Here is a 16,700-nt window from a genome sequence, read left to right as displayed (position 1 = left end):
ATGGAATGAGAAATGTTCCAATACTTGAACAGTTCGTTCGGTCCAAAGTGATACAGGAGGGGCCAAGGATATGGCACAGTGCTTAAAGGTATGTGCTTGCAATCCTGCTGGCTAGAGTTCAAGTTTTTGTTGCCCAGGAAAAGCCAGATGCAAAGCAGGACATATGCATCTGTCGTCCCAAGGTACCTACCTACGGCAGTGGGAGAGGGAGTCAGAAGAATTTGAAAGCTTTTGGGCCAGTTTGACTGGCACACACCCAGCAGCAAAAACAAGGGAAACTATCTCAAGAAAGGTAGGAGGAGGTTTGGAGAGATGGCTCGGAGGTTAAAGGCCCTTGCTGGCAAAGCCTGATGGCCTGAGTCTGAGACCCATGTATGGTCAGATGCACAATACAAAATCAGCAACGACTCGTAGTCCACTTTATGTTCAGGTGAGGTAATGTGTCATGGCTGTAAGGTACATGTTATCAATAGCCCCCTGCTGATCAATAAAGGTCCACTTAAAATTTCAACTTTAGTTCTTAGCCCATAAAATGTCTGCTATTTTCCCCCCTTTCCTCTCTCTCTCTCTCTCTTTTTTTTTTTTTTTCATAATACTAGTCTCCTTCTAGACTTAAGGTACTCAGAATAATCTTGTTTTCTGGGTAGGCTGAAATAAGAGTGGGTAGCCTGTCTAAGCCATAGTAGGTGCAAAGAACAGAAAGATGGGTACAAGTTCTATCTGGACATGGTAAAAGGCAGGAGGCATCTCTGCAGTGATGTAGTTTGAGATCATCTAAGTTCAGGTCTTTCCCGAAGAACAGGTACAAAAGGATACTGAAAGTGACAGAGTTGCATCTTGTGTGCCTAGTGAAATGTGACCACTGCAGGCCAAGACCCTGGCCCTTCGGAGCAGACAGGAGGGGCTTTCTGCTCATGTCAGGATGTCATCAACTTCATGAACCCAGAGAAGTATACTGTCCTAAGTTGCTGCTTCAGGAATAGAGGGCCAACCTTCAAATTATCTGATATTCTTGCTTTATGCTTGGCATGAATCTCAGAGAAATGGTGAAATGGGTCTGAGGAGGTCACACTTTCAAGGATTCAAAAGGAAAGACTGGCAGCGGATACCAAGGATTTCAAAGTGGAGTAAGTAACTTAAGGTAAAGGAAAAGGTCTTTGAATAGGAAACACTGTCTTTCTGGGTGGGGAAGGATATAACAGGTCATAACAAGAAGGAATGCTCTAGCAGTGCTGTCTTCTCAGCCAGGCCTCTCTGACCACATACCTAAACATTCATATCCTCTCATCCACGCACACGCACACACACACGCGCACGCACATGCACACACACACACACATGCAACTCTCTTCCTGCTTTACATCTTTTTCCGTTGATACCTAATACTGCACTGTGGCGGTTTGAATCAGCTGTTCCCCATAAACTCTTATGTTTTGCATGCTTGGTCCCCAGCCAGTAGCAATTTGGGGGATGGATCCTTGCTAGAGGAGCTGTGTTGATGGGGGCAGGCTTAGGGGTAATATAGCCAGCTCTTCCCTTACCAGATTGTGGCACTCTCTCATGCTGCTATTTTCCACCTGCTGTGGCAAGGGGTGATGTCCAATCTCTCGTAGTTTCCTCTCAAGTCTACAACCCAAAATAAACACTTTCCTCCTATCAGCTGCGTTTGATCCAGTGTTTTGCCACAACAATGCATAGCTAAGTATCATAAACACTATGTATTTTTCTTAGCTACCTTATTTACGGACCTTCCTACTAGAACACAAGCTCTGCTCATGTAACAGAGAGAGCTGTGTTAACTTTCACTGCAGAATCACTGAATGCATACATGAGTACAAACACAGAGGCCTTGGGAGCCTTGAAGAGGCCTGAGGGCACACCAGTATTTAACCACCACCAGATCCAGTCTGCTAAGGAGCACCATGTCAGGCTTGTGTTGGCCAAGGCAAGCTGTCTCAACTCATCAGAGATCAGAATGCACTTTTGTTTTCAAACATTTAAAGTTTCCTATCATTTTACCCTGAGAAAATACTATTTTATTTTGGAAAAGCATACAATACAAGATCATTTAAATGTCAGTTTTAATGCTACCCCATGTCTCTTTCAGATTTTATTGTTTCTAAATTTCTATATCCTCTATACATTTTCATTCAATTATTTCTTGTCCTCTCTTTACCATATTTTCTTTTCTTTTTTGATTGTTTTTATTTGGGTAGGGTCTCACTCTAGCCCAGGCTGACCTGGAATTCTCTATGTATCTCAGGGTAGCCTTGAACTCACAGCAATCCTCCTACCTCTGCCTCCCACGTGCTGGGATTAGAGGTGTGTGCCACCACACTTGGCTCCCTTTACCATATTTTTTATCTCACTAAGGTTCTGATTTCTACATAACCTTATCAATGCTGAAGACAACATAGGAAACTATGAATAAATAAGTTGTCTGCTATTCATAAATAGATACAGATAAAGGGAAATTGAAGGGAGAATATTTCTGCCAATGCCTTTTCCAGAATTATTCAACAATATTTTAAAAAATGAATGGTAGCACAAGCCACATGCTGCAGTAGATGGCTATAGAGACTCAAAATTCATCCAAGTGCTGAGAATAAGAGGCTGTGGAGAATTCACCACTAAATGAGAACTCTATCTTGCCTTTCAAGGCTTAGGGAACATTGCAGAAGAGGGGGCACAAAGACAGTAAGCACCAAAGGGTAGTGAGGAAGACTTTGCAATACTACCCTCCAGACATGAAATGACTGGTGCACCTATGGCCTCATAGTGGCTATTGACTTTCATTGCCTAAGGACTCAGGTTAGGTTTCCCAGCACCTGAGTAAAGCCAGATGCACAGACTGGCACACATGTCTGGAGTTCAACTGCAGTGGATAGAGGCTCCATGCGCCCTCCTTTAATCCTAGCACTTAAAAGGCAGAGGTAGAAGGGTTGTTGGGAGTTTGAGGCCAACTTGAGATTACATAGTAAATTCTAGGTCAGCTTGGGCTACAGTGAGACCCCACCTCATAAAAAGAAGGAAGGATCTTGGATTATGGGAATATTTGAACATCATAAGGACTGATGAAAAATATGGGGACCTTTGGGCTGGAGAGATGGCTTAGTGGTTAAGCACTTGCCTGTGAAGCCTAAGGACCCTGGTTTGAGGCTTGATTCCCCAGGACCCATGTTGGCCAGATGCACAAGGGGGCGCATGCATCTGGAGTTCGTTTGCAATGCTTGGAGGCCCTGGGGCATCCATTCTTTCTCCTTCTTTCCCCCCCACCCTCCTCTCTGCCTTTTTCTGTGTCTGTTGCTCTCAAATAAATAAATAAATAAATGACCAAAAATAATTTTAAAAATATGCAGACTTTCAAAGATGGACTGAATGCACTGCATTTTAGACCATGTATGGTTATCAGTTTTTGGGGGCCAGGGGTGGATTGTAGTGGTTTGATTCAAGTGTCCCCATAAACTTGGGTGTTCTAAATGCTAGGTCCCCCAGGTGATGGCAATTGGAAATTAAAGCCTCCTGGAGGCAGTATATTGTTGGGGGTGGGCTTATGGGTATTCCAGCCAGTTTCCCCATGCCAGTGTTTGGCACACTCTCCTGTTCCTGTTGTCCACCTGATGTTGGCCAGGGTATGATATCTACCCTTTGCTCATGCCATCGTTTTCCCTACGGTCGTGGAGCTTCCGCCTTGAGCCTGTAAGCCAAAATAATCCTCTTTTTTTTCCCCACAAGCTGCTCTTGGTTGGGTGATTTCTACCAACAATGAGCACCTGACTACAACACCTGCAAAGCCAAAGGACCCAGGTTTGATTCCCTAGTACTCACATAAGGCCAGATGGTATATACATCTGGAGTTCTTTTGCATAGGTTAGAAACCCTGGCATCTCAATTCTATTTCTCTATTTGCCTATATCTCATAAATGAATGAATGAATAAATAAACAAAATTTTTTAGAAGAATATACTGATTAGTAAAAGGGGTAGGAAAAAAATCATTTTCTTTTTGTAACTTTTGGGGAAAAAGACAGAAATAGTGTCTGGAACATTTTGAGAACTACAGAGAAAGGTACTTGTGAATGGATATAAAATTTCCTTTTTTAATTTTGAGATAGAGTCTTACATTGTAGCCTAAGTTGTCCTGGGATTTTCTAGGTAGCCGAGGTTAGCTTTAAACTTGTGATTCTCCTATCTCTGCAGCATGCACAAAGTTTTCTCTTGATATAGCCCAAATCTGTTAAAACTCAAAACTTATAAGAAGGTTCTACATGAAATGGCCAGTGAAGAGCTGAGATAACTTAGTGTATGATAAAGAAGAAAATATCTTCCTTTTTATAGTCAGCAATGTATTGACAGTGAGCGGGGCAGGAAAGCAAGGGTAGAAACAAATCGTGTTCAATGAGCTTACCAGTGTCTTTTTGGAGATTCCTCTGACATGCTGAGGTACTAGAGAGGAGATGAGCCTGACAAAGCCTTAGCCTCAAAAAAGTTCTGTGTTTCTACATAGGGTAAAGTGACCACTAGACTTGAAGTTTAACTTTGTTGAGTTAGTCATCTACTGGTGTGGAATAAATCACTCCCAAAGATGGCATACTAAAACAATACACATTCATCATCTCAGCTGTTGTGGGCCACAAATCTGACCACCGCTTAGCCAGTTGACTGTGGCTCTGGATCTCTCACAAGGCTACAATCAAGGTGTTGGCTGGGACTGCAGTCACCTTGTGGCTCAACTTGGGGAGAATCCTCTTCCAAGGTCACTCATGTGGCTGTTGGCAGACCTCAAGTCCTCTCTGGCTTTAGGCCACAGGCATCACTTCATCGTGATGCCAGCCTCTCCACAGAGCAGCTTATACCATAGCAGTTGGTTTCCATCAGAGTGAGCAAGAGTGAGGACCAGAGGGAGCCTAAGGTCTGCCAGCACTCTGTGGTCAAACCTTGTCACCCATTATCTCAGAGCAGCAGGCTTGACAGAATGGTGGAATGGCCTTTTGAAGAATCAGGTATGATGCCTGCTTGGTGACAGCGCCTTGTGGGGCTAGGGCTATGACTCTGCATGACTATGGCTATGACTCTGAGCTATTTATCTTTGATCTCAAAAAGAATGGATAAAAATGGACCTAGATTCTCTCAAAGTATTACCTTTAGTGGTCAAGATAAAATAGTTGTTTTTCATTGTGACGAGTCCAGGCTCTTCTAGTCTAAAGGTTGTGCTCCACAGAAAAATTTCATTGTGTGATACAAGAAGGGTGCCAAAGAAATGGAGGTTGAGACTATCATCTTGCCAGTTTGGACTCCTTATGCCCCTAAATCCACAGGAAATGGAAAGTGCTAACAGCCTATTGTCTGAGTCATAGATCCCAAATGGAAACTGAGTTGGTCCTACATAAGTGGATAAGGAAGACTATATCTGCAATGCAGAACACCTGTTAGTATGTTACTGTAATTACATAGAATCAGACACTAATCAGCTAATGCACACAGGACGCCCTTGGAACGAAGGTGTGGATCACTGCACTAGCAAGTCTTGACCTGCTACTGTGCTTACTGAGAGCAAAGGGGCTGCTCACTGTGGAGGAAGAAACGTGTCACAAATACCAGCAGCATATCCACCAACAGTTACAAAGGTGAAGCTCGTAGTCATCTTTCTTCTTTATTTAGATAAGCATGTCTCAAGAAGTGTGTGTGTGTGTGTGTGTGTGTGTGTGTGTACACGTACACTTGAGGAGTAGATTTGTATACACATATGGATGTAGTATTTTTGACTCTGCTTCCTTTTTATTTGTTTAACACCTAACATAAGATGCACCAATAAGAATTTTATCTTTCAGTTAATTTATAGGATATTAAAACTGAGAAGAATAAATACTAACGAGGACAACAAAGAGACTTCCTCTTCTAGGGAAAGGGTTAGTGTGGTTTTGAGTTACCAATGGAAGGAATACGTTTATTATTATATTATTACCATTTATTTTGAAAGAGGGAGGGAGGGAAGGGGGGAGGGGGGAGGGAGAGAGGGGAGAGAGGGAGGGAGGATATGGGCGTGTCGGGGCCTTCAGCCATTGAGAATGAACTCCAGACATTCATGCCCCTTGTGGTGTATGTGCAACATTGTGCACTTGTGTCTCTGTATGTCTGGCTATGTGGGATCTGCAGATTCAAACATGAGTGCTTAGGCTTTGCAGGCAAGCGCCTTAACTGCTAAGCCATCTCAACCAGCCCAGTAATATGTCTTGTTGCTGTTGCTTTTTACAGTACTGGGGATGGAACTCAGGAACTCTATATGTCACCAAGGTACTCTACTGAGTTATAGCCCTGATACTTTTTGGTTGTTTGTGGGAAAGCTGTATGAAGTGAAGGATAATTGTGACTTCAGTGCTAGGAGATATATGTAAGTGCTAAATGGTAAGGGGAGGACTGGAAACTTTACTGTGTGAATATATTACATGTTGGTCATATTCCTATTGGGTCATACTCTTATAATCCCCTTCCTTTCCCCAGGCCCCCATCCCCTAAGGGCCCTCCTTGCAGGAGTTATTGGTATTCACTGTGGGGGGCATGAATGCATCAGTAGTCTTTGTGGGGAAGGAGGGAACAATCCCTCAGGATACCCTTTCCCACCCTCTGACTCTTACAGTCTTTCCACCCTCTTCTTCAATGTTCCCTGAGTGTTGGTGGATATGATGTGAGTCTACTTTAGTGTTGAGTTCTCATCTTTAAAGTTCCCTGACTGTTGGTGGGTGTGATGTGAGTCTACTTTAGTGCTGGGCTCTCTGAATACTATAAAATTTTGTTTTGATGAGTTGTCAGTGTATATCACCATCTCCTTGTAGCTGGTTGTCAGGCTAGCAGTAACAGCAGCATATAGTAGATTTTTAATGTGTAAATTTACATTTAAGCCCCATTTCCCAGAATTTTTTTTCTTTTTCCTGTTTCTGGTTAGGACAGTACATAAGGGTGTGTGTGTGTGTGTGTGTGTGTGTGTGTGTGTGTGTGTGTGTGTGGTAGGAGTGAGGCAGCAGGCATTCCTAGCATGTACATGTTATCACTTATCTGACAGCTCATCGGTGTGAGACAAAAGCAAGGACTGCTTCTTCTCTAGCTTCCCACAGATACTCCTTTAGCAATCTGATTTCTTGAGCAATTATGTGTGTGCAGATCTATGGCAAAGGGAATAGGATTCTATAGGACATATGTACCACCAAGGACATGACAATGCGAGTGACATGGGTTTAAATCTATCTTCATCAATACTGATCTTGTTGTGAGCTTTAGCTCATTCTGTAGCTCTGCTGTATTGCACCTAACTTTCTACAGTAACCATCTGCATTTAGAGCTTGAGAATCAATGCTGTTTAGAATCCATAGCTATTTAGCCAGCTCTGGTCAAATACCAGTAACATCGTTTTGAGTATACCGATGACATGTATATCTTCATTCTTTGTGGACTCTAGACCTGTGAATTCACCTGCTCACTATACCTTATTTGTAATTGCCGAGTCTACCTTACAGCACTTTTGTAGTCATTTACATAAATGTACTAGTGCAAAGTGACAAAAAATTTGAGTCACCATTCCCAAGTTTTATCAAGTCCCTGCTCTGCCTTTTTGTTTCTGCTCTCATATATAATTGAGCTTTCCAAAAAACTATGTAGTACCAGGTTTTTCTTATTTTTGTATTGTTTTGTGATAGTAGTGTTTCAATCCCCCAAATATAGGCTGATGTGTTCTCTAGCACTCCTTAGCTCAAGAAGGCTCTGTTATACATTTGTGTTTGAGAGAAGCTTTGTTCAGGCTAGAATTACAGGGCTTGTGGCCAAGAGTTTTATTTTAATGAACAAACAATATATTAAATAAGGTCTTTAAATAGAAATCTACAAGGTATTTATATTGATTGGTTAACAAAACTGTAACCAGTATTTCACAGAAATTTAACCCTGTTTTTACCCCAGGAGTAATAATTTGGTGTTTGCAAACTCAGTGCTCTTAGTGATGTCACAGAACATAGGTATCAGGAACAGTGAAAACTGACTGGATCATGAATATAAACACATAAATGTATGTATATAAAAGAGTGTGTGTGTGTGTGTGTGTGTGTGTGTGTGTGTGAGCATATATATCTCCTAGGAATTTTCTTTAAACTTTGATGAGAAAGAACTAAAAATTTAGCTGTAAGGACTTTAGCTCAATTAATGATAGAGATATTTTGTTATAATAATATTTTATTGCCTATAATTTGGGTTGTTCTATAAATTTTCTTCAAATACATAACTACATCTCCAACTCTAATTACTCAGTGATTAGCTATAGCATCAGACTGATAAATGGGATAGTCTGTGTTCCAAACCTCTGTTCATTTTCCAGCATTCATGGCCAGGGTAAGCCAATTGCTGTTACTAGTCATAAACAGACACCACTGCTGACTTTGTAGTTTTATCAAAAATAGCCATGGAAAGTGTAACAAGAAAGCCATGACAAATATCACTCTTTATCTAAACACTCAGGTACAAAGCCTGGAGGTCAGCAGTCAACACCGTTCACACTTTCCAGAGACCAACCTGCTTCCAAAGTGCTCATCTCTTCCCTTCAATAGGCAGGACAGTCTTACACCTCTACTGTCTGTGAACATCTTCTCATCCATTTTAACCTTGTTACTTGCAATGCTCTGTTTCTTTTACCTAGCATGCCACCTTGATGCCTCCTTAATATCTAAATCTCATCTAACATAGAAGGTTCACCTAAAATCTTTGTATGATTGTTTTTCTTTGGGCCATATAACAATAACTTCTTGACATGTTAACAGATGGTATTCAATCAGAGACTAATCTCCAATGAAGGACTTTTTTTACGGCTGTGAAGTCCTTGTCTTTCAGAGATTAACTTTCCTTTAGTTCCAACAGCAACTGTCTATGTGCCTCTTGAGTTATTTCACCTATTCATCTTAGTGATTGATTTGATAAGCATTTTAAGCTACTTTACAAATGTTGGTGGTAGATTAGAACTATGCTATATATTATCAAAAATTTACTCAATAATTCGAGACAGAGTAAACATATTTAATTAGTAAGAAAGACTTCTACATTTCACTGGCAGGTAACACACACACACACACACCTGTCAAACACATACCTGCTGAGACGCGTGGACAGTCAGGCAGCATGGACTCCACTGATGTGTCGAGTGGTTCTGAGCTAGAGACCCAATTACAACAGTTCTACAATAGAAAAGGAACAATATCGTAAAAATATAATTTAAGTGCAGACTATATTTTTCGGTGAAAGAGATAAATTTATCCTATAAAATCTATGGCCAGAAGCTTACTCAATTAATTTTTCATATACTTTAAATTTTTATTAAACTGTGATTTTTCATGACTATGGAAAAAAGTATTCCTTCATAATGCATTAAATATTATATACAGATACTAAGACATGTAACCTATAAACCATGGTGCAAAATGTTTCTAAGAAAAGATTAGATAAATAATTAAGAAAGGGGTTACAATTAAGGGAAATTAAAATGTAACTCTTCTAAAATTTTAAAATGAAATCAATATTAATTTGAAAATAAGGAACAACAGCAAATTCCTCAGCTATACTCTATGTAATGGCAAGAGAAATGGACTTTTCATTTAGTCCTCAAAACCTGGCCCACAAAAATAAACCCCCTTTAAACATTTACTGTAACTTGCTTCAGTGAAGGCTACATCAAAGAAGTTCCATATCAACACAACCTGCTCAGCTGCAGCCGTGTCTGAGGCACAAAACTTTTGACATTAATGTCAATTTCTAAAGTAATGACAATTTGTAACTCAGACAAATGAGAGAAAAACGGTATTTCTTTATACATCTTAAATCTGTACTTGAATTCTGACTTTAAAAATGTGATTAGCCTTACACAGTTCAAAAAAAAAATTTCCCAACACACACACACAATGAATTTCCAGACAGATTTTATTTTAAAAGAAATCATCCCATCAATCATGCTGGAAAAATCGGTGATTGCTATTCTGGTAAACAAGCATGTATTGTGTATTTTTAGATGCTTGCTGCCCCGGTTGTGCACCATGGAATCCGTCCTCACTGTGGAAAGATCCTTGACTGGTAGATCAAGTGTCTTATTGTATTTCCTTAATTCATTCTGTCTGGAAGAAGATGTCAGCTGTGTTGCAGTGAGGAGAGAATTTCAAAGGCCCCAGTCCCCACCAATAAAGGCTGAGGAATGGCTTTTGAATAGATTTGTCAAGGCAACCCTACTGTTCTGGGAGCAGAGAGAGCAGGAATAACATAAAGGAAGGGTTGCTGTATGAGATTAGAAAGTGAAGTTCACAGAGCATGGCAGATTTCTGTAAGAAACAGTGGATCAATGAAACTACTGAACTGTGTAAGGAAAAACATGAAAACAAACATAACATCCAGTAATGTTCTCAAACGCATTTACTCTTTTTATATTTAAAATGAATAAAATATTAGTGTTTTTCATGCACTACGAAAGCTTGATGGTTCAGAATGGATACATATTTTATAATGTATAATGCTAATCTTAATTAGCAGCTGAATATAATATTACACAATGTAAGAGGAGAAGAAAGTATAAAAGAAATAGGGTTTTAGAAGACATTTCATACATTTGAAATAAGTAAAGTTAATATTACCATTGATAGGATACCACATCAGAGAATTCTAGATAATGCAAAAGATTAGCACACAATTAGCCAGCTTTTATATATAATGTGACACTCGCTTGTAAAAAGTAGGTATTCTCCAAAGCAGTGTCAAGATATGTAAATGGGTGATTTATTTTATCATTCATCATAGCCTCTAATAAATTCAAAAATCATGAATTCTATAGGTACTAAAAATAGGCTCCCAATGATACAGGGAGATAGCTTCAGTGAAGAATGACTTTCCCTTTCTCTCTCTTTTTCTTAAACAATTCAGTCTTTTCAATGACAGCAATTAGCACTACCAACAGACAGGCAGCGATTAGGTATATATTTAATTATTATTCATCCAACTTGTACCTCCAAAGCAGATGAAAGTTGGCTATTACCCAGGTGATATGTCAGTCTTGATACTCCTCACCTACATTTCACATATGTAAAACCATGTCTTACAACAATTTCTAGTGTTAATAAAAGTGAAAGCATACTGTAATATGTAGGCCATTAATCATTTTTCTAACTCCTTTTGCCTTTTAAAAGCTGAACCAAATGAACTTTTGTCCACGTTTTACAGATCACCTTCACCTCAAACACTGAAATAAAAAAATAGGTTCACATTTTATGATTCAGAAATTTGAGTTCTCATCTAGACACATGTTTAAAGCTTTGATCTCTCATACAAAATCAGGTGTAAGTGAAGCACTCTGGTCAAAGTGAATATGTCAAAAAAAAAGTTCTGTGGAATGATAAAATACCCATTTAGGATAATAAAAGTTGAAAACTAACTATGAAGGGACTAGATGCAGACTTTTGATATGTGACACTTTTTACTCAACTGGGGAAAGTATAGAGGAAGTAGGGCAAAACATGCTAAAAATGTTTACAGTATGAAAAAGTGAAAGAGATAAAATAGCACAAGCATTAGAAGTACATGTAAAGACATACAGCCGTAACATATGAATTTAATCTGTCTGACGTCCCATCCTGACACAGGTTCCTTCTACCCTGAGATGCTTCTGTGCTTAAAAACAAAAACAAGTTCCTTTCCGTGACTTTTCTAACGCTTATCTATCATCTCTTTAATGTCTCAATTGGCGCCTACCTTTGACACCTACCTCAGTTCTACACCTGAAATGAATACTTTTGGAGTGTAATAGGTTCCATGCAGACAATACACTAAGAAAGCCCCACCTAAGTTCAAAATATGCTGGAGTAGGACAGCGGCGACCCCTGAAATCTTACTTGTTGGAGCCTTGAGAAATTAACAGTGCTTACCAACAGCACTATGACACAATCTCAGATATAACACCCTCTTGTCCCATCAAACAAAAGGGAACCTTGGCCAAAGTGACACAATTGGGATGCATTACTTAACTAGCATTTCTGTGGGTCTGAAGGAAAGAAAAAACTACACAATATAATGATTGCTTCTTAAGGTTAAGTGTTTTCATTTTAAAGGTTTCTTACTCTGACAGCATGATAATATAGATTTTTTTGGCTGTGAATTTTCCTTTTTGTAAAATAGCTTGGGAATGAGTGCTAAGAAGGTCCTAAACATCAGTGCTGAGTGACTCCCTTTGACTTGACCCCAAGTGTTGACAAATTTCACAGCAGATGTTAAATGAATATTTAAATAAGAATGTAGGATTGAGCTGGTTATAACTAAAGAGAAAAGTAAGTAATAGCTAATCCTGTGGAAGACGTGAAGGAAGCTGGCTTTGCTCGTTGGGCAGCTTTTATTCACGTTGACTTCGCTTGTCTGAGTTGTCATACAGAAGACTACAACAGTTCACCAGGCTGTATTTCTAGGCCTACACTCAGAACTAAAAGGCAAGGGACGGGTCTGTGACCACTATGTACATCTGGGTTGGCTGGAGACTTTCAGAGGCCAGGGGTATGCCAGAGGCACACTGCATGCTCGGTACAGACGAGCTTGGAACGCGAGGCGACAAGTGTCTCTGAAGGCTGCTTTGAGTTCCTTTTGTCTCTGCTCGAGGATCAGCATCGGTGCTTGGTCCTTTGGCTGGCGGCAGGTTTCACGTCAAGAGACTGCTAAAAGTTGTCCTCCTTCCGCCTTTGTGTGTGTGTGTGTGTGAGAGAGAGTGAGTGTATGCACGCATACCAGAGTGTGCGCTGGGTTTCGTCCAAACAAACATTCTCTCCTGGAGGAAGGGCTGAAAGTGACAAGATTCACACGTCTCCACACCCCAGACTACACAAGCAGTAGATACTGCTGGTGAGAAAGGCTCTTTGGCTTTCTGGCTGCAAGATGTACAAGGAGTTACAGGAATGCAGCTTTCACAAGCTGTCACCGACCACAGGGTGGGCTTTCTAGTGAGGCCACTGTCTTTATGTCAAGCACACCCTGTAGGTAACCCCTCACAGACACTCTATAAGTAAGCCAGATGCACTCACTGGTTCAACAAGATAAACTTTAATGGAGTCATTACTTCGGTGTGTTGCTGGTACATCATCTGGGATAGAGATGTTCAGGAAAAGTCACACAGCCCAATGGGTGAGTGTGCATGCGTGTGCATGTGCTGTGCATGTAAATGTGTATGGACACCACAGGACAACCTTGGATGTCACCCTTATGAACACCACTCACCTTTCTTTGCAACAGGACTATTCAGGGGCCTGGAACTTGCCAAGTAGGCAAGATGGGATGGCCAGTGAAACTCAGGTATCTGCAAGTTTACCCTGCTGGGATTACAGGCATGTGCTACCTTATTAGACTTTTTTTTTCTTCCCTCAAATGTGGCTTTTAGGGATGAACTTAGGTCTTCATTCTTGGAAAGCAAGCATGCTACCAACTGAGCCTGTCTCCCTAGTCCTGAGCTTTTAAAAAAATTATATTTATTTATCATTTATTTGTAAGAGGAGAGAGAAAATAACAAATGAGTATGGCAGGGCCTTTGGCCACTGCAAACAAACTCCAGACGCTTATGGCACCTTGTACAACATTCTGGCTTTGCACATGTAGCAGACAGCTTCAGGTTCGCTGAGATGAACTTCCAGGCCAGGCACAGTATGGAGGAAGGAATTCACTGAAGCTTACAGATCCACGGGAAGTTTCATAATGGCAGAAGAAGCTGGCCTGTTTTCACAGAACCAGAGAGAGAGAAGCACCAGCCAAAAAAAAAAAAAAGCCACCCACACCCTCTTCACAAGGTATTTTAAAAACACTAATCGTTCATGAAAAGAATATAGTGTTAGATTTTACATTACTTGGGAGTACAAAGCAAAAATACTAAGTGTACATTGCTGACCTTTAACACATTGCCAACAACTATGCTGCTTCTTTACAAGCCACTTTTTACCATGCTTCCCAGGCAGGTATTAGTAGTTAGTGAGAAAATTGAATCTCAAAGAGAGTGGCCTATTGCCTAGATGATGCACTTAGGTAAATGATGGATTTCAGATTTTAATTTCAATAGTGCAGAAAACAAAATTCTTCTTCTTATTATTAAATATTTTATTTATTTATTCATTCAAGAGAGAGAAAGAGGCAGATAGACAGAGAAAGAGAATGGGTGTGCCAGTGCCTCCAGCCACTAACGAACTCCAGATGTAGGTGTGTCATCCTGTGTATCTGGCTTTGTGTGGGTAATGGGAAATTGAACTCTAGTCCTTAGGTTTTGCAGGCAAGCACACTACCAATGTGTCATCTCTCCAACTCAGAAAACAAAACTCATTTTTTAAAAAATATTTTATTTATTTATTTATTTGACAGAGAGAGAGAGGGGGAGAGAGTAAATGGGTGCACCAGGGCCTCTAGCCACTGCAAATGAACTCCAGATGCGTGCGCCCACTTGTGCATCTGGCTAACGTGGGTCCTGGGGAGTTGAACTTGGGTCCTTTGGCTTTGCAGGCAAATGCCTTAAGCATAAGCAATCCCTCTAGTCCAGAAAACAAAATTCTTAATGCTGCCATCTTAGGTCACGATGGCAAGAACTGAAAGAAGTAGGCGTTCACAGAAGTTTATAGGCTTGGAGATGGTTCAGTCAACAAAGAGCTTGTCACACAAGTGTGAGGACCTCTGTTTGTATGTCTAGCACCCATGTAAAATGTGAGTGGGTGGAGCACACCTGGAATACCAGTGCTGGGGATGTGGAGACAGAAAGGTATCTGGCCAGCTAGCCTAGTTGAAACAATGATCTCCTGGTTCAGTGAGAGCCTCTGACTGACAATATCATGTGGAGAGGGTCTGAGGAAAACACCCATTGTTACCTCTTGCCTCCACATGCATGTGCACACATTTGTACCTGCACAACCCTAAACACATATGTACACATATGAATATGTACACACATATGTACAAGTTTAGAAGTTTTATGATAGCTCATGACATCCTAGATTACATTAATAATTCAACTAGTTTGATCAATTACATGAAAAATGCACAGTAATTTATTATGACATTTGAAAGATAAACATAACCCAGTCATAGTTAGAAATATTTAAAAAGTAAATATTGCTAAACTTAGCTGTACTTGTCACCCAGTTAAAGACTTTAATGAAGAACTTCCAATGAGAAACAGTTCACAGTAAAGTTTCTAGTTTGACCCAAATACATATTGCCATCCTACTAATGTGGGGAGGTAGTTACTAAGACTTCATTTAGCAATCTTATAACCTACATAATGCTAGCAACTTTCTATGCAGCCATTTAGACAGGGAGTAAGAAAAAGTAAAGGTATGGGGCTGTGAAGACTTCAGTCAGTTGTTAAAGTGCTTTCTGCTCAAGCATAAGACCCAAGACCATATCCCAGTTCCCACGTAGAAGCCAGTGCAGCACTTTATGCAGAGCTAGCGACAGAAGGATCTCGGGGGCTTACTGACTAGTTAGTGTGATGGAAGCAGCGCACTCCAGATTCAGACAGAGAACCCACCTCTACAATGACACAGACAGCAACTGAGTAAGGTGTCTATCAGTGACCTCTGGCCTTCACATGTGTGTGCACACAGGTACATGCACATACACAATCGGCTACACACAAACATGCATACCCATTCACAATACTACACACACATTCATAAGCGCAAAAACATATGGGTAAGAAATACAAGAAATTTCTTGAAAAATCTTAGATCCTTTGAAAGGGCAATTCAAGATGTAGCTGCATGGTGAAAAAAGAAACAATGAAGACCACTGTGGCCCCAAAATATCTATGTCTTAAGATGACCTGTGTGTGTGTGTGTTCATGCGTGTGAGCGTGGGTGTGTCGTGGTACACAGGTGGAGGTCAAAGGAACACATCTGGCTTTCAGGCCTCGCCTCCTCGCTCATTTGCAGCAGTGTCTCTCATTCACTGCTCCATTTGCCAGGCTAACTGGATTGCAAGCTTCTGGCACATTCTCCTGTCTCCTCCTCTCTTTTCACCACAGACACACTAGGATCACAGATGCCAGTACTGCAGGGTTTTGACTTTGTGGGTTCTGGGGACACAAATTCAAGTGCTCGTGGCTGCTGGACAAGCACTTTATCCACTGAGTCACCTCCACAGGACTGGGACAACTTCTAAAAGAACTTCTGTATGTTTGCACCAGGGCTGGAATGAAAATATTTCCAACTCTTGTCTGATGAAAGGACCTTTTCCACTGGAAAATAACAGCAATAGTGACTAGGAGTTGAGGATGTTATAGCACAGGAATGGATTACAGGAATAAACCCTTCTATCAATTCAAAAGTCCTTCAAACATCAGTAACCTTGCAACAGGAATTGTGGGAGAGTTTACTCCAGTGGGGTCAGATGAGGAGGTATTCAGGAATCTATTCAGAACCGACAGAAATCTAGGAAAGTCAATCAGCTCATTCATACAAATGGCAAGTGAATTACGGACTAAAAATTATTATAATTGATGGATTATTAAGGTATTATGACCATTACTAATGATCACTAATTATCACATGGCTGCTATCAACTACTTGTAATATCAGAAAAGTAAGCATAGCCTGAAGAAATGATTCAGTGGGTAAGAGTGTTTTTCATACAAGTATGAGGGCCTGATTCACCCCAAGTTCAATCCCACCCCTCACA

General features: G+C 40.6%; 1 protein-coding gene across 6 annotated transcripts in view; it reads right to left on the bottom strand.

Moving 5' to 3' along the window:
• Positions 1 to 16,700, bottom strand: part of Fam172a (family with sequence similarity 172 member A) — a 438,504-nt gene that overhangs the window by 154,961 nt on the left and 266,843 nt on the right. For all 6 annotated transcript variants that reach the window (XM_045134031.1, XM_045134026.1, XM_045134030.1 and 3 more), the window contains one exon: positions 9,127 to 9,211. In XM_045134031.1, coding sequence (XP_044989966.1) covers positions 9,127 to 9,211 — 85 coding nt within the window. The remainder of the gene's footprint in view (positions 1 to 9,126; positions 9,212 to 16,700) is intronic.

The sequence above is a fragment of the Jaculus jaculus genome, chromosome 14, assembly GCF_020740685.1.
Source record: "Jaculus jaculus isolate mJacJac1 chromosome 14, mJacJac1.mat.Y.cur, whole genome shotgun sequence".
NCBI lineage: Eukaryota > Metazoa > Chordata > Mammalia > Rodentia > Dipodidae > Jaculus > Jaculus jaculus.
This window is presented reverse-complemented; position numbering and strand designations above follow the sequence as displayed.